We start from the raw sequence: 25,223 nt of genomic DNA, 5'->3' as shown, positions 1-25,223 counted from the left end.
TTTTATGTAACTTAATTTGAATAATAATATTTTTATATTTTAATTGCATATATACTCGTACGATATAAGTTTGCAATTCATTTGATAAAATAAATATTCATAATAAAGTTGAATGTTAAAAATGTATATCTTATAATATACACATGTTAAACATTTCATTTATTCATTTATAAAATTAAATTTTTGAACTTAAAATAAAATATTATTGCCGTGTGTAAATTTATTTCAAGATTCGTTAAAAAACAATAATAATATTAAGAAAAGTATATTATAAAAATATGTAAAGAAAATAAATTAAAAAATTATTGTAAAACATCAACTACTAACATTCTATTTATTAATGCTCAATCTCGCTACACAGTTATACATAATTTAATACAATTAAAGATTGTAAATACAAATATAAATAAACCGCTCATTTACATCCTTTCATTTATCCTTCCTAAACAACTTTAAAATATTGCGCAAACTATATATGTTTATATATATTAACTACTATTATGTAGTAAATATTACACCAAAATTAAAATTAAAAAATAAATGATACACTCAATAAAATATACTCAAATAGTTACAATTATATATATATATTTTTACTATTTCATTAAAATAAGCATAAACACGCCTTATTTAATTTTCACAAATCGAAACTTTTGAATATCAGTAGATATAGTTCATTCTCTTAAGAATCAAAACATTTCGGTGACGATGTGACTACGTCAAGGTAAAGACACCGATTTGATTGATGATTGAAAAGCACCGATTCCTGTGACAAAACGGTTGATTTCATCCGAATGACATTGCGACAACATCCAACAACGAACGCATAGGCGGCGATAATTCCTCGATAATAGCTCGATAACGTCCCATGGAATTTCATCAGAGCAGTGCAGCGACGGCGGCGTTCGACGACGCTGCGACCATCAACACGCCAAAAATCGCTTCGTCTCCCTACCGACGCAACATGAGTTCCGATAAACAAATTGCCGGCTCTAATTCCTGTCGAATTTGTCACGAAGGTACAATATTGACAATTTTCTTCCTTTCCTATTTTTCCTCCTCTTCTTCATTCACTTCTAAGTATATTGATCCATCGATTCTGCACGATCTTTGTTTCCTCGATCTGTTTAGGATTCAGTGGTTTGAATTTGAAACTGAGATGCTAAGAAGAAAGTGTTGTGATTTCATGATTTGGACAACGTGATTGAAGATTGTTTATGATATAAATAATTTTTTATGATTTCTTTTATATAAGTGTAGTGTATCGGTATATTCTAATATACTCCATGCTTAAATGATAAATTTGTGATCCAGGGGAAGAGTTCACTGAAGATTTAAAAACGAAGTGTTAAGATCGTATAATTTAAGCAGGGACTATTTTTGTGGCTTAAATAGTAAGTTTGAAAGTGGATTACGTACGAAATGTTTTTAGGACCTAGTTAGTTCCAAGATGTAGTTTACGCAAGGTAATAACCCAAGGTATTCTTGGCAAGTGAACTAATATTTTTTGAGGTAATATAAATAAGATATAGAAGTGTATGTTGAAACTTGATAAATTTTTGTTGGAAATAGCGAATGATCTCGATACGATTCTAAGTGTGATTTCATATTGTCTTTAAATATTAATTCTATCAATATTTAAACTAGTAACCTTATAAGGACGAATGATATATATCGATAAAAAACATGTATATTAAAATAATTATGTTAGAATGAAAAAAGTGGAAAGTGTAGCATATTTGTGGAATATGCCTAAAAAAGTGAAACATACATATATATGTATGTATAGTAGTGATTCAGTTTCGTGATTAATGGGAGTATTTGAAAGCGCTAACATACCCTCTATGACAATGTTCCCGATTTTATCGTTATTTTTACTTTACATCTCTTACATCTAGTCCTATGAATTTTATTTAAAATAATTGATTGTTTATATTTTGGTGATTATGTATGTTGCATAAATTTTTGTTAATATACCGAATACCTGAAATCTTGATATCGATCATAGATTCGATACTACCACAAAGAATTCAGTGACGTCTCGAAATGTTCTCTGAGTCACAGTCTGTGACAGGTACTACGTTTTTTGATGAAACGATAGCATAGATTACGTGTAAACATTAATATGTAAGCCTTATAGTGCACGCAACATATAATACAAAAATGTACATATATAGGTATGTATATACGTGCATATCTGTATACATACATGTACCTACTTACATATTTATATGCAGGGATAGATACATGTAAATATTTTGTTGCAATGTAAGACAATGCGCGATTTACGTGATAACGTGTATTACTTATTAATTTATTTACATGTTCGATTATTATTGATCATTGATTATTGACTGCTGATTATTAATTATTAAAAATGGTGGAACATGGTTCGTGTCGGTGTGAGATGGTCAAACGAATATAAAATTTAAACAAAATTAAAAATCGTAAAAAGCAATTATTAAAATATTCTTTCATTAATGGCAAATGTTAATTTACCTGCATGATTAATTCTTATCTTATACGTAATTCTGATACCTATATAAATAGTATACGAGCAGAAGTCGCACGATAAGATTAACAAACATATAATTACCTTGATATAAAGATTAATAAATATTTTATAAATCGAATTTTTGAAGAGATTTTCTAATCAAACACTTTTCATAATACATAGGCATTAAGACGAGATCTCGAAACAGCATGGTCAAAATTAATTTTTACAATACTCGTTAAACAGTTTTATACGGGTCAGGAGAAATGATGTAGAAACGATGGGACTATGTTATATCTGATGACTGGAGCGGATGTGGTTAAATATCTCAGCTGAGAACCAACATTTTTCGCCTTCTGTTCATCTAAAAGTCTCGTTGAGGAATGACGCCTTTTGTTTCGATCAGTTTCTTCTGTTTCTTTTTTTATTTCGGTGTCATTGCACTTAATACCGTCATAAATGCATTAATACTATTACAACGTTACAAAATAGAATTCTCCTCTATCATATATTAAATGAGACAAAATTGTTTCATAGATGAAAGTTCGGAAGAATTGATAGATCCTTGCAAATGCTCCGGCACATTGGGCCTAATCCATGCCTCTTGTTTGGAAAAATGGTTGTCCATGTCGAACACCGATTGTTGCGAGATTTGCAACGTGTCATTTGCGATACAGAGGAACTATAAACCGTTATTACAGGTGAGTTTTTATACATTTCTCTTAAAATAATTGTCTTGTATATAAACTTTAAGAATTATGAATACTTTGGTAAAGAATTAAAGAAAGATTTGAATCGTTCGATTATAATTTGGCCAATTTTAATCGTTACTAAAAATTACTATAGTCTTTCAGACAATGGTGGAGAACTAGAAACAGATACGGACCACAAGGTATAATTGGCGATATAGTGTGTCTGGTAGTGTTGACTCCACTTTGTATCGTGGCAACATACTTATGCGCAATTGGCGCATCCGCTTATATTAAGCTTGGTGTTTGGGAGGGAACAGGCCTGATTGTCCTTTGTAGCATGCTGGTAACCACTTATTGCTTGTGGTTGATTGTCACTATCAGGTATGACTTATGATCATCATACAAACAATTTATTTCGTGCATCATTATTAAAATGTAGCTACTAATTTATTTGATACGAAATAGCGTAGAAAATCTACCTATTGCTTTATATCTCGAATCAAGGTTTTCAATGCATTATTGATAAAATAAATCACGTATCTTTTGTTTATAATATCATATCTTAGTCACTTTTCATAATGATCCAGCGATAAATATAGCAAATTAGCTGATTATACATTCTATAATTTATCATCGATAATCATTAAAAATGATCGATGGCTCACGATTATCTATGTATTCAACAAAGAATTAATTTCTATCGATTAATGTAAACTCTACTCTTCTTAAATCTTTCCAAACGTTCGAAATTTTTGCTTTTAGACTTCATTATAAGTCATGGAACCAATGGCGCAGAAGAAATCAAGACGTTAAGTTAATAGTAAAGCACAAGCCCGAAACATGTACCGTCGAATTCTCAAATCCTTTAAATTGAAAATGAATTTACGATTTAAAAGCATCCAATAATTTTGATAAACAATTTACAATTCATAAATTTCATTGAAATTGTTAAAACTGCTGAATTACTATCTGTATATTGTCATATTTGCGTCTTAATTTGTCATTACAAGAATCTTATCTTCCTATGCTTTTAAAGTGATTTGCTTTTCGATCGTTTGAAATATGTACGTACATTGATACGAAATGATGTGAGTACAGTCTGCTTAAATCTGTACAACAATACAAGTTTGTGCACTATCGTGCTATTAAATAATTTAAAGCTCAGATGTATTTAACATTGCGAATGCGTCAATATTGTGAATCGATACTGTGTGATATTAATAAGCGTTCAAATAATGAAGTACCTGAGCCGAGAGATAAATTAATTTAATCGATAACTCCGTTAATTTTATGAATAATTAGTTATGCGTTTTTCAAAGTATAACAATTAAACGATAATGTTCCCTCGAAATTTTTAAACGTTCATATATGATTAATATTATTTAATCATTGTTTTTATGTGATATTAATGTACTTACTTACCATCTCGTGTTTTCGAAGGAGAAAATACTGATCTGTGTTTTCAGTCTTTTTTACCTTGTATTGAGATTATTTAATTAATTTAATGGAATGCTATATACCATTTTTAATAAATTATTTGTATACGCCTCCAGTATTAAAACGAGTGATATTTAAATTAGAACGTACTTATTAAAGAAGTATGCGGGCGAATTTTGTATATTTATATGCGTATTTTCATAAAAATGAAACGGTGTATGAACTAATGCACAAGATTTTAGTACGTGCACTTTTTGTAACAAGATATTCGAAGTATATAATGATACATTTAAAACGATAAGAGACTTTTGTACTGCGTTTGAAAAAGTATTTCTTCTTACCATTTAATTGTAATAAGAATATCAGTAAATAGTAAAGATAAATTTGTCAAAAACATTGAAAAAGAATATGGCGTCAGTTGTAATTATTTTTTGTAATTTATTTACAATAATGTCTGAATAATATGAAATTTATAAATAATAAAATGTGTTTAACTATGTCAATTATGCGTTTGATATATGCAGTTGACCCTCATGGAAAAATATAAGTAAAACATTTAATATTAAACAGAGTAGTTATGGATTTTTATTTGACATTGATATTATCATGAAACAATTATGATAATGGAACAATCTAGGAGAATCCTAGCGTTCTTATCAAATGTGATATTAGATTAATCACTGGACGAAGAATTTAGTGTACATAAATTCGTAAAAATAGAAATAGATCACATAAACTGTGATATAAATTATACTATTAAGATAAGAAATATATCTGCTTATATCATTTAATAATTTCATCAATTGTAATTAAATTATTCATGAAAATTGTTAGAACATTTCTGACAATTTAATCAGTTAACAGGCAAACAATCGTTAAGAAACTATAGTAAGCTTTTCTACGATCAACTTTTAAGCTTCTAAGAAGCTTGTATAAATCATAGACACAGTTTATGAACAAGTTTAGTGACAAGCATAGCAGCAATATATAGGAAATATCTTTTGAAATATTTATAATGATGGCATGTTAAAAATTCTTTTAAAAAACCGATAAACGTGAAAGCGAATACAACAATCAAATGCTTATAAAAATATTTGACAATATCTTTAAACTTTTTTAATTTAATTTACTGTTGTATCTTTTATACTATAGATATAAATAAATGTATTATTGCATGTGTATAATATATCATAATTTTTTCAATGTTGTTTCTCGAATATGAAATATTTCACATAAATTACGTTAGCAATTTTATATATTCAACATGCCTTCGCAATAGGACTTAATATTAAAACATTGTCAGTCCAATTTATGCCAATTTTCGAAGGACAGTATGAATATTTCTCTGACATTAAATGCAAGTCAATATCTTATGAATGTACTTCTTAAAATTTGCATACGAATATTCGTCTTCACGATCGAATATCAAGGTCAAGGAAGCTACTAAATAATTTAAATAAATGTAACATATGAATTAATAAATCGCCACGTACTTGAATATTTGTAAAAGGATCGTGCGATCTTCAAAGAAAAAGATCTGCAGAAATTTGTAAATAGCTACAGTATACATTTAAAATGATATTACCCGACTAAAAATTTATATCCTAAAAAATTTCTATAAAGATTTTTAAAAACGAAGCTATTATTTTCTTGTGGTAATAAAATATGCAAAAAATGAAATCTGTATTCTACTTTTATCTTCCCTGTTAGAGTCCAAATGATCCATTATTTCCACTTAATTTACCCAATATTTATCTAAATATTCAATTGTATTTCTTGAACCATCTAAAATTCTTCTAAATGCTTTCATGCAATATAATCGTAGTCAACTGTCTTGCTTCTTTTATCCTTTTAAAATCTCATTCGTTAGTGCACTATTAACAGTCAAGTAACGAGACAATTCATCAGGCGACGTAATATGTCCTCGACTTGCGCTAAATAACAAAGGTTGCTCGTTACTTGTCAATGAGACGTCAATAATCAAGTTGTACATTAAAGATAAACGAACTTATGTTTCATTTGAAAAGAAAGTTCTATGAGACATTACCGCACGTTAAACGTTAAATCGAAGCTTCTTGGTTCTTTCCTCGTCGATATTCGTCGAAGACAAGAAACAACTTATTTAATTAAATTACTCCAATATCTATCGTTTGTCAATCGTAGAAAAATAAATTATACTAAAAACTCATATTGAGTCGTTATACGTACATGTATTATAAATAAAATAATGCATATAATTTCAGGGCAATGTGACCGAAAAAGAGAAGGCGAACAAGAGTGAAAGAAGTAAAGAGAAGCGAACGACAGGCTAATATTAAAACGTTTTTCAGGGGAGTGATTCGTTGTCACGGAGATGATGCATGTCATTGGAAAACGGGCGTGGTTACCTAAACGGCTTACCTTGTAAGAATTATACATGAATGTATGAGAGCTTAGCAGCTGTATAAGGGGATATCTAAATAATTTAATCGATATCACAACTATCACTGACATTTTTTAGTATATATGCTCGAATGCTTTTATTATTTTCGTCGAAGAAACAGGGGAAGAGTGGTTGATTATACCCTCGAGCTCATTTGAGTAACGAATAATGCAGACACACGAGGGTAATCGCCCACTACGAACCAAGTAGTAATTTCTTGGTAATAGCTTTTGCTAGAGACATTTACGAAACTAGGATTTATGATCGCTGCTTAGACTTTTCACGTTACGAGAAGAATTATTGGCTTACTATCAAGAGAAAAGAAACTAATTTTTTTGGAAGTTTCTATTGGTCGATAGGATCACTTTGTCTTTAAAATAAAAACATATAATGTTATTGGTACGAATTATTGTCTTGAACATGAACAATCTTTGTTAGTAAAGATAACAAAATTTTAATGAATAAAAGGATTGTAAATATATAGGTAATACTCCATTGTATATTAATAAAGGTAAACTTTCTGTGGAAGTCGCAATGGGATTATTTTTGAAAAATTTTCAAGGATGATGCAACATCAGGCAATCAAGTAACATAATACAACAATTGAAGATGTGAATTGATTGACTCCTGGCTTTTAATTGATCCACCTATACATTGTTCCCAAGCAATTATCTTTGCAAGAACTTATTCTCCATTCTTCTATTTTTTTATTTTTTCCACTTTTCTTCACTTTAATTCCTAAAATATAATGATCATGTATACATACTTTTGATAATCTAAAGAATATCTCCTAACACTTGTCTTTCACACCTTTAAGAAATCAATTTATCATTAGTTGAAAATTGATTTCTGTAGTATGTGTACCTGTTAATGTTACACGACTCTCTTTTAAAAGAATTTTTCATACAAACAGTTGACGAGTTATTTATGATGGCTAAGATAGGTGAATTACCCTGTACAATATCAGATAGGCATAGATGATGATAATAAGATAATATATCTGCAGTAGAGTATATTTTCACACGGTGACTAGTGATATTAATCGAATATAATGTATGTTCGTATATGTTGATATTGCGCACATCTAATAGTCATTCTAGAAACTCAATCGATTGCAAACGTACCGGGGAAATAAATTCTAATATATCTGTTTAAACAACTGTAGAATTTAAAGTGTTTCAAATATCATCTCCAAAGTACGAGAAAGTTTTCGTTTTTATAATACATTGTTTTGTATTTTTCACAGAATCAGTTTTACCATAATTTATAAAATAAACCTAACACGTGATCATTTATTTAATTTAGTAGTTTCCAAAAATAAGCTTTTCATTTTTGATACATATTGTAGGACACGAAGAAAGTGAATTATAGGTAACGAAGAAACACGGACGCCGACAGTAGTCATGCAGTAGAAATATACCGCATAAGGCAGACAACAAATATTACGTATGTATACATGAAATACACGTGTAATATGTCACTGTCGAAAGTTTTCAGCAACAATGTACGTATGTTTATTACTTTGAAAATAAGGACCTATTTGTACGAATATAGTATATAAACTTACATACGTAACGATGTTAAATCATTTAACAATAAGAAAAGTTTTGTACGTATCATGTGTAACAAACTAATAACATTTTATCTCTTTCCACAAACTTTTCTTCGATTCTTTGCAATTCATTTCCTCTAGAAACGAGAAATCAACAAAGATTCTTTCATATTTTCCTTGGAATTAAGGAATTTTTTAATAATAGAAGACCACGATTGCATTTTAAAAATGCCACACAGAACATAGCGAGATTAAATCGAGATAATTACGTGATTAGGTTAGATGTTATCTTCGTTATATTTGAATCTTTATGTAAATAACATATGGCAAATATTTTTTAATTAATCCTGCTGTAGTCCCCGAATTCTATATGTTTTTACTTCCAACCGAGAGAAGAACTATTAATATTTAAAAAGAAATTATCGACATACGATTGAAACGAGAAATCACGCGTGACAAATAACTTACAGGACACTTAGATTCAGTCTCATAGGTCATCGGTTAAGAAGAATCCTACTATATTTTAAAGACCCTTTAAAATCCTATCACCCATGTCAAAAACAAACTTCGATTGGTTCACCAAACTGCAAGTGAGAGAAACAGTTAAATTACATAGTTCGCTATATAAAAGATTAAAAACGCTGTAATAACATGGTGGAGTTAATTAATTCGCCAATGGCTAATCCGCTCGTTCGAGAACCATATGCTCGGCAAGAACTTGACATTGAACCTGCAACTCACCGACGCACACTTTCGTACGTTGTAACCAACGCAAAAAGCGGGGCCATTAACTCAGACGTATGCAAAACACATGTATGTATCGGACAGTGGTGGAAAAAGGATTAGGTGCGCATGGGCGTATCTATGGTGACGATTGACTCTTGCTACGACCTCTAGTCGTTTCTAACAATCCATTACAGTGTTATCACGCCGCGACTAGAAAACCTCTGCTCGTGAAAGTTCCGTTCCGAAAGCCTCGCGTGTCAGCTGTGTTTTTCGTCGCTGAGACCACGTTTCCTTTTTCTCGACCTCGTCGACAACGATCGACAGAGTCCTCGAACGGCTCGACATCCTTAAAAAACGTAAAAGGATAAGTTTTCTAAAAATCTAAGAAGAAACAGTTTTCCCGCAGAGACGTTTATTATGTAAGTTTGTGTGGTTGTAATTACTGGCTAGTACTTTGGTGATCTTACGTCGTGCCCTCTTCGATAATTTTTTGAAGAGAGTGGAAAAATTGAGAGAAATTCGTGAAAGGGTTAGAATTTATTCGAACAAAGAGTAGAATCGTGTGGCGGTGATCCGTTTTGTCGCGTGGCCTCACTTTCCTGGAAGATTACTCAATCGATGTTTCTTTGATGGAACACGGTCGTGGATGTTATATGTTTTAATCGAAAATACTTCGAAAAAACCACGATTCTCTGTGCATTGTCAGTTAGAGATTCGCTTGATCGCTCTTTCACGAGCACTTTATTTTTGTCTGATTGCTTGATAGTTTTGATAGAAGTTCAGAAAGAGGGGAGGAGTCATTCTTTAATGGAATAACAAATGGAAAATAAATTATAATTTTAAAGGTTACAGGCTTTATACTACAACGATGAAACTATGTTTCATTTGTATTACATAGATGCTTACAAATTGACCAGTCCCTATCATACGAATAATATACAGTATCGATATGAACTAAAATGAATATGAAATTATTTTATTTATTTAATACGTTTAATGTTCTAGTTTAATTCTCTACAACGTGGAAATTTGAGGTTAAACTACGGCCATGTACGTGTTTTAAATTTTATTTTATTTATCACTCTGCTATATCTTACTAAATTGTAGGCTCTTGTGCAAATGTTTATTTCCATAGAAAATTGACAGTAAAACGGAAACTTGGATAGAAATTTATGTTTAGAGAGCTCCGATCAGTTGCGCTTCTCGTTGTTTTTAGTTCTTTCATACCTGTATTGTTTTCTGAACTCTCGAACAAAATTAAAAATATGAATATATACGTATAAACACTATGCACATTGTCAAGTAATTGCTATTAATCGATTCGACATTGAAATAATCTAGCGACTATAAGTGGAAATATTGGCAAAAGAATTATGTTGAAATGAAATGCACTTTCAAAGAGAAATTCTAATTTCAAAGGCGGTATTGCGAATCGGTGGAATTTTAAAAAGTAGGATTATTGAAAAATGAAAAGTAAAGGTTCAACGATATCGTTGGAATGAATTTAAATTTCCATGGTAACAGAATATATGAAATAAATGGTACTTAATCGATACATATTAAATATTAAATTGATCTCTACTTAAACCACGCTTTATTGCCAATTTCTATTTTCCTCGCAATTTTATAAATTTCTATTTTCTATAAATTTCTAAACAATTATATAAAAATCTATGGTTTACCTATGATCCGATAGTTAGCCCAAGTTGAAATAAGAAATATAAATCGATTATAACCCCTAGAACTCTCTATAAACAAACAAAATTTTTGCGAAGGGTTAACGAACGTTGCTGATTATTTGTATTACAGATTCTTGGATAGTTCGCTGCTGAAAGTGGTTCTTGCTAAAGATGGACGTGCCCTCTGGTAAACTCAAACAACGTGCATCGCATCTCATACGCTGAACGAAAAATTATCGGCTCGATGTGGATGGTGTTACTACTGACCATCGTTCTGAAGATTTTTCTAAAGAAACTACGGGGATTTAATCGACGACCGAGGGAAACTCTACGAATCGAGCCTTCTCCTGCTTTTGGATACCGATCCATTGGACTGTGATCATAAATCTCATTTGATCGATCTTATTCGTCTGTAAGGACATCTGGCGAGAAAGTATCATAGTTTATTCGCAACCGTTTATGAAAAGTGAAAAAACTTGGTTAATAGTTCGAATAGTTCGAATCGAAGAAAGAAGAAGTATTGACGAAAACGTTGTGAACAAAAGAGTTCTTAATGTGAGAAGGAAATTGTTGCTTGTGGTACTTGGTTCTCGAAGGAACGTGTTAGAAAAAGTGAATTAGTTAGTTGGAAGCATGTGAGTAAATGGCCGTGGCAGGATCTTGGCATCCTTCGAACGACCTACTATGGGCATCTGCCTGGACACTGGTAAGTATTCGTTGAAAATATCATTGATACTAATGTGCTTTAGAATGTAGTGCTATATATAGTCATATTTATCTCTTATGAAAAGTATCTGTACGTGATACCGGAAAGCTGGAATGGGAAATGGAAAACAGGAAATCCCGAGGATGAGGAGATAACAATATCTTTGGAACCATTCGTTCCGAATGAATTTCGTTTTATTACACTGTGAAAGAGCTTTCGTTATCAGAGATACTGGAAAGTTAAAAATAAAAAATACATATTTGCATTTCGTAAATGGCAAATATCAAAACTATAACGGGAACGATAAATATCAAAGCTATCAGGTTAAACTGCAAATAGGTATTGATTAGATCATAAAATCTTCTGTACATGCAAATTGATATTTCTTATCGATGGTTAATACAACGATACAATATGATATGTTGCAAAATATTATCGCATGCTAATGGTAAACAGATAATAACGAATGATAACATTATTTTCATTTAAAGAAAAGCTTTCGTTTAGCATAATACTACAGTGTATATACTATACATAACGAAATAGATTTATTAATTAAAAAAAGCAGTGATTATTAAAATTACGCATTATTAAAAGCACGATCGTCTTTGACATAAATTATTTAAAATTAAGTGTTTTACGAGGTGTTTTACTTCCTAGTTTCTTTTCTTCTTTTTTTCATGTTTATCAGAAGACACGGCGAGCGTTAGGTGACGTTAAACATTTGATTGTCGAATGTATGAACTCGTCAGAATCGATAGAAATGAAGCTTTCATATCTCTAAGTCCAACTAGTGTTTTAGTATCTCCTTCTTATTTTTAGCATCTCAAGGCATTGTAAAGTCAAATTTTCGCGTAAATATTGAAACGTTGAAATTGGCTGTAGACTGAGACTCGATTTATTTTTAATGATAGTATCAACCGAAACGATCGATCGAAGTTAAATCTTGAGATAACATCGTCGCGATTAATATCTCTGTGCGGTATACGCGAGCAATACTTTGGATAATAAATATCGTTCACAGTCAGTAGCCAGCTGTGGGCTCTTCGGGCGATCAGTCACAAGTAAACAAGTGTAAAGTGAAAATTCAGAAATAAATATACCTAAACAATAAAATGCTGTTAGTCAGCGATCTTGGCACCGTCGGTGAAGTAACAAAGATAAGTGAAATATCGAGCGCTAGTGATAGAATAGAGTCAACAGGGAAAAAAATTGCGAAAGTGAATACACGAAAGGTAACAAACATTCGAACTGGACAGGGATGTAAACAAAAATCGAGAAACATTTAATAGACAGCACGATTTATTCGTGATAGCATCTAAAAGAAATAAAAAGGAAAATGAAGTACGAGGAGCAGTGTTACATAGTTAACTTTTGACTTACAATAAGAAAACTATAGATAATCAATTAGAATTTCTTCTCTCATATTTTTAAACATTAAAAGATTAAAAAGATTAAAAGACAATCGTGTTTGAAAATATGAAAAGAAAAAAAAAATGTTACCGAAATTTATTTGAAAACCTGAAAGACGATATTAGAAAGCAGACGGAGAAGTGGAATGTCTAATGATATATTAATTGCGATGATTCATACTTCTCTTATATTTATGCCGTTAATCATAAAGAAGATTATACTTTGTAGGATTTTTATAGAAAATCTTTCTTATATATATATATATAGAACGTAAAACGGTATTTTCGAGAGGAAAAACTGCGAAATAACGATATATGTTGCGAAAATGTTTCTTGTTTCGCTTTTAATATTAAGACACAATGTGAACGAGACACACGCGTGACCCATATATACCTTGTACTTGACATTACACATGTTACTCGATCAATAAGTCTTCCAGCGATTTCCCAAAAGAAAAGCAGAAACTCGTTTTTATCACAAATTCCAGACGTATCTCTTATATTATGCGAGACGATAAAATAGAAACACGTTTGAAAGTTTAAAAAACGTATTAACAAGCGCGCAGAACATGTACACGAAAGATTTCATTGTTTTCAGTTTACCATTCCTCCAAGCTTTACGACACAAAGAGATTTTCCACGGTTTCGATGCAAATGAAAATTTTGTGGAATTTTTAAACGAACAAACGTATCTATAATTCAATAAATCTTAATAAGAATTTTAATGTATATAATTAACGTGCTACAGATGTTTGTACATTTATATGAAATTTAAAGATGTAAAGAGCGAGCGTAGAAAAATATATAAAATATTCGAAGTATAGAAGTCATTATAGTATTTAAAGGATGAACGCACCTCTACTTAGATTTTGTTTAGTTATGTTTATAAAAATATGAAATGGTATAAATTCTCTCTTAGGATTTGATTATTTCTTTGAAATTGAAGCTAATTAACCTTCTTCCGAGGTTAATCGACACCTTATTTGTATATGCGGTTAACGAGAAAAGGAGATATGCTTGTTTCGTTTACAATGGTTCCTTTGTATCATATTCTCTTCGAGAATTCGTTTACCGCAAAGTTAATAGTTTACGTAGAAATGAATAGCTCGATGGCAACAAAGAAATTTCTATAGGCATGAGTCACGTAACGAAATCAATATTGCAAATAAGTTCATGACGTTTGTCGTTAGCTAGTCAGTGTTTATACCCCTTTCTTTGTAAAGGAAACAGTAAGATGAAAATCAAATCTTAAACATAATCTTTTATATCTTTCTTTTTTTTTTATATCTACGATTAAAACCTCGATTGTGAAATACCGTGAAAGGACGTTGCCAGTTATTACGAATGGCCTTTTATTAGCGATTCTTATCACAAAGATTATAAACGTTAAAGCAACAGTAAGATATCGTTCTTTCATCGTGTATATTGTTTGATATAGTACCGGCTGCTACTAATTATTATTGAAAATAATAACAAAATTATCTGAATATAACATTATGATTACTGTAAGATTAAATTCAGCTCGATTTGCTGAAATACACATCCCCGTATACGAAAATTGAAACATACTTTAAAATATCATCATCAAATTACACTTACTGCAAAATGAATTAAAATGTTTACTGAAGGCAACTGTGCAATCATGCGAATCTGCTTTATTAAAATCTTACAGTCTCGAACATAATTTTTAATGTATGACCTCCGATCATTACGTGTGGCCACCTTTTTCACAGAAACACATCGTTCCACGTGTACAGCTGTAACGTGTGTTTCTTTCCTTTATGGACACGTAGATGGTTCAACGTTAGACCTGTTTCTCTACAATCGAAAGGAGACCGCAAGAACACAGTTTATACACAGTTTACGTATACAGTTTAATCGATATCGTGGAAGTAACGTTACACTGTGACACGGTGTTCGGTCATGATAAATTTCACAGTTGACGTAAAGGCATTCAAATGATTTCGATTGTATACAAGAATGTGCAAATGTTTCCAGTTTCATAGATCTTATACGTATACATAGATATTATACGCATATACCAAAAGCTACGAAACGAGCGATTTGCGACAGCGTCACCGCCGTGCCAATTTGTCGTTGCATTTTAGAATAGGGTGGATTTATATGAAGCAGTTCACGCGGAACGCGATTCTCATGTCTGGTGCAGACGAGCGATTTTTTGACGCTGCGTTCTCTATGCGTCTATATGTATCGCCTTCGTTATTTTTAACTGGAAAAACGGCAAATTAGCGGCGATGTTTTTTTTCGGATTTTTTATTGAACGATCAGATTGAAGAATTAAAAAGATCTTGATTAAAGATCGTTCCTCGGTCTCATTCTTTTTTGACGGTTAATATCACATAGTTTCCTCTTTGAATGATTGAATAATTAATAACATTATATATTATTTAATTTAACGATTAAAGATTGCAAAATTTCATTGATATATTTTATAAAAAAAAAAAAAATATAAAGCTACTGAATAAATTTTGTTCAACGATGAAATATTTTTTGTTAAGTAAAGTCATATATAAAGTTTGTCAAAATAAATCTCTGTTGAAACAATCCATTTCTTGTAGTTTCTATAATCATATACGTTTAATAATAAGTTTGAACTATATATATATCTTTTCTGGAATTAAACTGGCAGTTCTTCGTTAAGCTATTGAAATTTCTATAGATGTACGTAAATAATTAATAGAAGTATAAACTCGTATATGAATAATTCATTCTACATGTACAAGCATATATGTATATCGTGTATGATCTGTGCCTATGTGATCGAGTTAAAACATTTATGAATAAATTCAACACTGTACAATAGTAATGTAGTAACATACAAAACTTTAGCTAAGATCAGATATTATAAAATATTGGTATTTAAGAAAGGAAAAATTGCTTTCATATCACGATCGTTAATAACAATTTTCATACTTTCGTCGTTCGTTAAATAAAGTTTAGAAATTGCTAAGAAATTATCGTATTTAACATTTTTTCTATTAGAATCTCTCTTCAATACATTTCTGTTTAATTATTATACCTATACTTTTATTCGCTGATGCATTTTTATTTCGTTTATCAACTAAGATCGTAGCAGTGTTTGTATTTGAATGAAAAGAATCACAATGGTACCTGATAAATTACTAAAATTAGAAAAGATTTTCGAAAAATATAAAGGAAACAAGGCTGGCTAATACGTATATGATCACTATACTCGTTCGTTTTCTTCCGAAGCGGAAACAAAGAGATAAAGGAAATTTCATAAAAGGAAGAGACAAACACAGAGACCTTTTAATCTAATGAAGACATTGCTTCGTAATCGTTAATATTTGAATTAAATGTACACATGCACGTGGTGTTATAAATTGTCACGCAACATTACGTAGCGCATGCAATGTAAAAATTGAACGATACGACATTCTGTAGGCAGATAATTTTTCTAAGAGTATGTTCTTCATAGTACGTCATCATTTGCTAAATATAATAATTTTCAATACAATACTTTTTACAAAATAATATTACAGTTAACGTAAAGTTAACGGGTAATTAACGATGAAAAGTATAAAGAACAGAAGGAAGATTTAAATTGACATTAAAATTGATCGGAATCTATGAAAATTGCTTTTGCAATAAGCAATTATAAGCATTATCACCTAATGACAAAATCCACAATCATTTAGTTGCCAACCCAATACAAAAGGTTACTAAGAAGTTTTAATTGAATATCAAAACGGCTAAAGAATAAACCCATCATTCTCCAAACTTATAGAACTTAGCCTATAATTTCAACCGATAATAATGTAGTTTAACGATCGACTTCAAGTTATTTAAGGAAAAATTTGGTCGCAGATCAACAAAATGGATCGCAGGTGTTCGAGGAAGCTGATGCTCGAAGCGCGGGGAAATGGCGAGGAGAGGCTGGCCTCTTGTCAACCCCTCCAAGCGGATATTTTCCACAACAGAATGTTGGTGCAGTTAAATTCGAAGTTCCAAAAGTGCCTGTCATATTTGTGCTTGGTTCGTATCATATACGATTCGGTTGAAAAATCGAAGAGCAAAGTATTTGAATTGCTTTCACGCACCTTGCGTACACGATTCTCGGATTAAGTTAAAAATAAGAATCTGAATTAACTTTCGGATTAGGACAACTCTCTTTAATGCAGAGTTTAATGTAAAAAAATTTTTATGTTTTAACAAATTTTTACATAAGAAAGTTTCTGTTAATTCGATTATTATCGTAGAATGCTGTCAGCGTTTTAGCTGCTATTCGAGCAAAGTACCATATTTGTCTATAGTGCGAAATGGTGCTTTATCATTCTTTCTATATCATGATACAACTTTCAATCTTCAGGTGGACCTGGTAGTGGAAAGGTGACACATTGTGATAATTTGATGCAAGAGAAAAAGGGTATAACGCATATCAACATGATGGATCTCCTTCAACAATACGCTCTTGGAAATGGTATGGAGACACGTTATTTGTAAAGTAGATAATTAAGTTAGGAATTATATATAATTACTATACACGTAAATTAATAAATATTAGTGATGTAACAATTACTGAATAAAATTGATAATGAATATATTGTTATAATGATTTTATTGCTAATGAAAACCCGTAAGATAGATGAAAATAGAATTTTGTTCAAGCGATATTAGTATATTATTGTATTAATATTTTTTATTTATTATATCAAAATATCCTATTGTTGATATATTACTTTTACGGTAGATATGCAAGATTTCGGACAACTTAGCAGTAAAACAGTTGCGGAGGTTCTTATGCTGGAAATCAAAATGTCTCCGGGTTCCAAAGTCTTTCTTGTTAGCGGTTATCCACGTAATATGCGCGACGTAGTAGAATATGCTGAAAAAGTAAGTATTTTTATATGGATATATTTTGATTGGAGAATGCCTCTTCTAACGACAGAAAGAATAATCCGGATCAAATTCTTAAATAAGATATGTAAGCAAAACATATATTGAAACATGCACGAAGCAGATAAAGGACAAAAATCGATCACCAAATTAGGACATTCTCTTCGATTGATCCTTTCATAATATTTCTGAACTCCCGTTTGTAGAAAAGAAATCGATTTCCTTTGAGGATCATGTTTGAATGTTACAATTAATCGTGTCATAAGTTTTGTAGAATAGCTTCTGCGACACTTCGTTAGAATTGTTACATTAAGAAAGGAAAAATGATCCTTTATGTTATAAGGAGATCCAAGAATAATTGGTACATTTACAGATTAAAATTGTAAACGGCGTGATTCTCGTGTCCTGGAGACAGGAGATTCTCGAAAGACAAATCGATTTTGGTGCACAACTTGGACAAGTAGTGATCGAGCTAGCAAGAATGGAACTTTATAATTTTTATAGAAACGTTATGCCCGTCGCAGAATATTTCGATCAAAGTGGAATGTTGCTAGAGGTAAGCAAGCGAATATTTCTACATATACTTTTTGAAACTTGACGTCGATCTCATTTCCTTAACGCTTGATAATCGTTAAAGGATTATCTGATTGTCGCTTGTGGTAATTACAGATAAACGGAGAAAGAAATCCGAGCGAGGTTTACGTCGATTTTCGTGAAGCGGTTTTCAAAATTCTCGGCTTGTCGAACGATGAAATACAAGGAAAAAATGCTTCTCAACCGTTAAAAACAGAAGTAAGTTTCCATGTTTCGAACCGGTGATATGTATTTATTCTTCGGCTTACGATCTCTTTTGCTAAACGCTTGATAAATTCGTCTGTGAAAATGTTAATATTCAAGCTGTCCAACGTAGAATGTTGAAATTGCAGGTAGAAGTCGAGAGGAGGAAAGAATCTATTCCAAAATCATCGTCTCCTATGGAAGAAGTGTTGGCTCAGCTAACGCAAATACCTGTCGAGGTGAATGTGAAACCCGTAAAAACCGCTATCAAGTCTAGAAAAGGATTACCCGCGTTCATCTGGGTTATAGGTAAGAAAAAGTAGACCTTACGAAATTGTTCCTTGAATCATTCTAGATTCAATTGTATTATTTTTTTAGCCTTAACAAATTTCTTAAGTTTGTCAAATTGTTGTTAATTTAATCGGTCAAACGAAAGAATGGTTTTTTGGTATATATGATTTCTTTCTACTTGTTAGAACACGTAAGATTTGAGCATAAAGGTTCCAGGAGCATAGCATATAGAGCTTGAAAATAAAAACTTACTAAAACTAATTATATTAGAGCCACGTTAACAAACGAATTAAATCGAAGAAATTTAATAAAACGTTACGAGCACTTAAGATTGGTATTTTTATTTTACTAGGTGGCCCAGGAAGCAACAAAGAAAATTTATGCACTCAGGCTGTTCGCAATATGCCAGGCTGGGTCCAAGTTAGCATCGGTGGTTTGCTTAGAGCGATGGCATCGTCAAATACTATTGTCAACGATGCTATCGTCTCTGGAGAAACGGTGCCACAAGACATCGTGATGCAAGTAGTAGAGCAGCAGATTATGCTAAATCGTGACACGGATGGCATAGTAATAGATGGCTATCCGAGGGACTTGAATCAAGTGCAAGAATTTGAAAATAAGGTAATTTACAATGGCCCATATATACATACAGTTTGATAATAAATGCACAACAATGTACACGATAGATCTTTCTCCATGTTTTTACAATTTTATCCAAGTTTAACGAATATATCCGACATTATTTCTCAACTTTTTAGTTTGGCCAGCAGCCACCGTTAGTATTATTAGACTGCTCGAAACTACAACTTGGCAGAGGAAGGATAGATGATAACGTATCTGCATTTAGAAAGAGGCTGGAACTCTTTCGCGAAGTATCTTTACCTATGTTAAAAACCCTGGATAACGAAAATCGCTTAACGATCGTAAGTGTAATCCGAAAACAATTCTTCCTCTCTTGCGATACAGACAATATAATACTACAATACCAATAATACAAAAAAATTTGACATTAGATAGATATAAAGAAATATATAATTTTATATAAAATTAATATTAAATTAATCAAGATAGTACGAATATAGTAATACTAAAATGTGAAATCGTTTTCAATATAGATTGATGGCGACACGGACGTACCAAGCGTGCAACAAGAATTCGCGGCCGCACTTTATCAATTAATGACGCAAACGCGTCGCAAAGAAGAGAATGATCTACATAATCCTGAACCACAGATGGTACAAGAAAATGGAAACAATGAGAAATTAAATACAGTTGTTCTTAATAATAAGGATCAATCGATCATATCAAACGGTGTTTCTAAGCAGATGACCGATGGTAAATTAAATGTTGAGCAAGCGGTTAATGCTACGAAAAATATGAATGGAATACGCAGCATACAGGGTAACCAATATTCTCTCTCTCTCTCTCTCTCTCTCTCTCTCTCTCTCTCTCTCTCTCTCTCTCTCTCTCTCTCTCTATCTATCTATCTATCTATCTATCTATCTATCTATCTATCTATCTATCTATCTATCTATTTATCTATCTATCTATTTATCTATCTATCTATCTATCTATCTATCTATCTATCTATCTATCTCTCTCTCTCTCTCATCTTACTTTACTTATACCTAAGTACATATGTATAATATATACACTGCAAATGTTTATACGTTTATATAGTATTTAATGGTTGGAATAAATCACTGCTTAGGTTCCATTTTTAATTACGTTTACAAAAATATGAAGTTATGGAAACATTCGCAGTTTGATAATAAATAAGTTAAATTTTAATGAAACATAATTACTGAAAACAAAAGACAAGAATAAGATTTCATCAAAATTTCCACTGGCAGGTGCAGTACGAATCGCAAATGGATTAAAGAACACCGCCAGACAGGTTCAAAAAAACGGTGCTGCTCGTATGCAAAACGGTATTGCGAATGGTACCGCACACATGTTGCAAAATGGTGTTGCACATCTGGCCAACGGAATTATATCAAGCAATAACAAAGTTGCACCGGCAGTACAAAATTATTTGCCGAACAACACCAAAGATGCAGTGAGGAAGATGTACAACGAGGTCGAAGGTTACCAACAGAATTTACATATGTAGTTAAAAACACGTGTAAGGTCGTCGTTCGAACGAAACATTAAAAAGGAGAAGAGAATATTTTTAATATCGTTCTATCTTTTTATAAATTTAATCGATCACGTTAATGATCACGAAATTAAACGAACACTCGAAGTTCCTCTCTGATAAAACATACATACATATTATATAAGTAGTATACTATACATATTATAAAACTATATCGAGATTTTTCGGCGTTATCTGATAAACTGGAAAAGTATAATTTACTAGAGAAAATAAGAAGAGGTTATTATATGAAGTTTTTGTTTATAAACGCTTTGCCATGATAGAAGAAAGACTTCAATGCCATAGTTAATTTTCAATAAATGTGTAAACATTACATTACAAGAGTCTTTAAACGAAATTCAGAACTCGCTAATTAAGAGTCCATTAAACTGGATCGTTTTAAAACAGAAAAACATAATGTAAAATAGCATTGAAAAATCGTTACTTGATTCATGTTGTGTTCAATATGAACTTATAATTTTCCAACAAAACAGTTTCAACTCAATTTCGTACTATATTTGTTACTTATTTTCACTAATCCCAGTTTGTCGGGAAAATCCGGGAACAGCCCATTTACGTAATAATACATTCGCATCGTGCCTTAAGACCATTACGACTTACATAGGATTAAACGATGAATTTAAGAGGAAAGCCAAACGCAAAATTAGATACGCAAATGTATACATATAGATTAAGATGCTCGTATTCAAATATCGAGGTTTCGAGACTAAATAGTTGTATACGATACGTTTAAGTGTAATATGAAATACGTATGTTTTTCTTTTTTGTTTCTCTTATTCTTTTTTACCTGAACGTTACAGACAGTAAGTACTTACATCAAGCGAGACTGATAACGAAGTAAAGTATTTAATATCGTTCGTTTCTAATAAAACACGATTATAAAAATAAGATTTTTTATGGAACTCTAAAAAATAGATATTTCAAAAGTGTAAATGCAAATTTAACTCTAGTGAAAATTGAACCAAAGTATGCAAATTTAATAAATACGGATCAGTAGCTGGTATGTTGAGCTGTTATCAAAAGAAATTAAACGGCTCTTGATACAAGCACATATTACATATTAGTTTGGGACTTTTGGATGGAATAATATTATCCGTGTTTCTATTACTCTAAACGGTACTCATAGTAAGCACGATAAGATATCAATAAGTTAAGTCTAATTAAACATTTAATAATTGTATATTCTAATAAAATATTAAAATAATCGTTTTTTCACTTAGTTTGAATAGCTTCTTTAATTATTTCTTGATAATTTATTTCTATGTCTAATATTTACAAATAAAATTTCTTTAACATTATTATTTACCATTATTTATTTACGCGAATTTCTGTTCTATATTAATTCATTTTCCTTCTACATATTTTCAGTCGTATTCCACATGATTGGAGAATGTTTCAATGAAAAATCAATCATTTTCTTCGTTTTATTTATATAATATTGGACTGGTTATGTACGAGACTGGAATACATACAGAAAAAAAAATAATGAATGAAGCAATTTAAATTGTTCTTCATTATTGAAATTATTTTCTTTCATAAAGGAATAAAACTAAAATCTTCAAATCACTCCTGATTATTAAATAAATAATTAAGTAGTCTAGTTTTTACATTCTAATATTTCATATCACAGGGATTTATACATTATAGGTAATAAAACATTAGATACCTCACTATAAATGTGCTTATTGGCCTTATTAAAATAAAATCTTTTATGCGTGCGTTTTAAAGTATGTGCGTTACGAATTATGATATAGAGATATTAGTCCAAATATTCCAAAATTATACAGATAGTAAATACGTAAGATAACGCAGGTAATAATGTAATTAAAAAATATGTACATAGAAATATGATATGACAAATCCGGACAAATTTTGATATGACAAATCCGGACAAATTTTGATATGACAAATAACTATAAATAAACAATGGCTTTTTAAACGCATGCAGAAAGTAGATCTACTTAAATCAGGTGACAAACTGTTTTCTACACGAAGTACAAAAAACATTTCAAAAAGATTCATATGTATATTGAAACAGTTCTAGTTAACCACAACTCTTAGGGTAAATTTAGAAATACTTACATAGATGATGGTGTCCCGTGAGGTATTCAACAAACTTCTTTCACAAGTTTAACAGATCACTATAGATAAAGAATATCATTTACAGTATATGTTTATTTCGTTTCATTAGTTAATTGTATCACAGATAGTGATCATAAACGTACTTACAGGATACAACTCAAATGCATCCTTCTTCTTTTCCTCTTAATTTCATTGAAAATTTAGAATCCAGGACACCGGCAATGTTTGTACAGAAACTTATGGGACATCCTGTAAAAAACGATATCATAAGAACAATAGTACGAAAAATAGAAATTACTTAATGTCTTGAACTTATAGCTTTATCAAATTTTATTTAAAAATTGTCGAGTAAAATGTCATTGCTGTGACATACTGTGCAATTAAATGCATTATAAAAACCTTACAATTAAATGACATAATTTATAAATATACATATACATCTAAGCAAAGTTTCATATAATATACAACTGAGTCCGCAGGCGGATTTATATAAATTGTATAAATCAATATAGATTAACGTTAAAATCATCTTTTATTCAGAATATTTAAATTATAATTTATATTATTTATTATATTGAACAGTTTTTTATGTTTTGACTTACCTTTACGATTTGATTTTATTGGTATTTTTTCGAAATAAAGCACATCGATTCGTACTATAAACACTCACATTCAGCATTCGTTTCTATACGTATGAATTGTAATTTTTAATTGATATTAAATTAATATGATAATATTTTATAAATAACAATATCATTGTCCTTTTTTTCAGCGATAAAGTATAAAGATATAAAAGTTGTATAATGTTCTATATTATTTAGATTATTGCTATATATATATCGATGTTTTTTTTAGACAAATATTGAGATAATAAACAAATGCACTGAAATTTTATACAATATCGTTATCGTATTATTTATTCCACGTATCATAACTAAACTAACTAAACTAAATTGAATGCGAATTTTACCTCACACCATCATTTATCTATTTCATAAAGAAACACCGTATCAATTAAATCTCTTGAATAATAAAAAATTTATTTAATCGTACGTTTATAAAATAATATGAATTTCCTCACGTTTGAACAAAATGTATAAAGAACGAATAACTTACGAAATTTTTTGAATACTTTCATTGGTCATATCAAATCCTTCTTTACGATTGGTTGACAATTTACTTACAAACCGGTAAAATAAAAAACGCGACTTTAAAAATAGAATCATGTAATCAATCAAAATATAATACATAAGTAATACTGCCGGAAGAAAAGAATTATAAGAATGAAATTTAAAAGGTTTAGTTATAGTAAATTTTACCACTTTGGTTAAAATTACTCAAATATAATACTTTTAATGTAATTTTAATATTTATTGACAATTTTACTATACATGTATGTAACGAATAATCAAGCCTATTAATTTATTCATATAATTATTAATGTAATACATACATAGCGGTGTATATCCGAACCTTTTATTTATAAATTTCTACTCCCAAAATTAAACATATTTATAATAGGATATTTTTAATTAAATAGACATATGTTTAAAATAAGTCTATTTTCTTCCGTGTATACATATCATATTGGCTTGAAATCATGATAGTGCATTAAGCATTATAAATATTTCGATTGGGTTTCTATTTAATGGAAGTTGAATATCTACATATGTATATTTTGGTATATTTCGAAGACAGTATGTACTCTTAAAATTTATTCATAATCCACTAACCTATATAGCAAATTACGTATGTTACTATAAATGTTTAATCCTTCTCAATAATAGTTGGTCAAATACGCATGCGACATATACTTTTGAACACATTTCCTTATGACAGAAAATTATTATGAATATATTTCTGTCCTACCAATAACAACAATAAAATGCCTTATGTAACTTATCGTATATTTTATAC

General features: G+C 30.5%; 2 protein-coding genes across 2 annotated transcripts; both read left to right on the top strand.

Annotated features, from left to right (window-relative positions):
* The first annotated feature begins 681 nt into the window (after window positions 1–681).
* Window positions 682–5,126, top strand: LOC139994036 (E3 ubiquitin-protein ligase MARCHF3). The gene is made up of 4 exons (XM_072016311.1): window positions 682–1,019; window positions 3,032–3,195; window positions 3,341–3,567; window positions 3,949–5,126. Exons 1-4 carry the CDS (start codon window positions 869–871, stop codon window positions 4,058–4,060), a joined length of 654 nt encoding a protein of 217 aa, XP_071872412.1. The 5' UTR covers window positions 682–868; the 3' UTR covers window positions 4,061–5,126.
* A 4,346-nt stretch (window positions 5,127–9,472) lies between these two features.
* On the top strand, window positions 9,473–21,984 carry LOC139993959 (adenylate kinase isoenzyme 5). The gene is made up of 12 exons (XM_072016163.1): window positions 9,473–9,742; window positions 11,133–11,708; window positions 16,970–17,137; window positions 17,472–17,582; window positions 17,853–17,995; window positions 18,372–18,554; window positions 18,668–18,790; window positions 18,925–19,084; window positions 19,419–19,687; window positions 19,825–19,989; window positions 20,182–20,467; window positions 20,920–21,984. The coding sequence occupies exons 2-12, from the start codon at window positions 11,687–11,689 to the stop codon at window positions 21,177–21,179; spliced, it is 1,890 nt and encodes a 629-aa protein (XP_071872264.1). The 5' UTR covers window positions 9,473–9,742; window positions 11,133–11,686; the 3' UTR covers window positions 21,180–21,984.
* The last annotated feature ends 3,239 nt before the right edge of the window (window positions 21,985–25,223 follow it).

Source organism: Bombus fervidus, chromosome 14 (assembly GCF_041682495.2).
Source record: "Bombus fervidus isolate BK054 chromosome 14, iyBomFerv1, whole genome shotgun sequence".
In the NCBI taxonomy this organism is placed as follows: Eukaryota; Metazoa; Arthropoda; class Insecta; order Hymenoptera; family Apidae; genus Bombus; species Bombus fervidus.
This window is presented reverse-complemented; position numbering and strand designations above follow the sequence as displayed.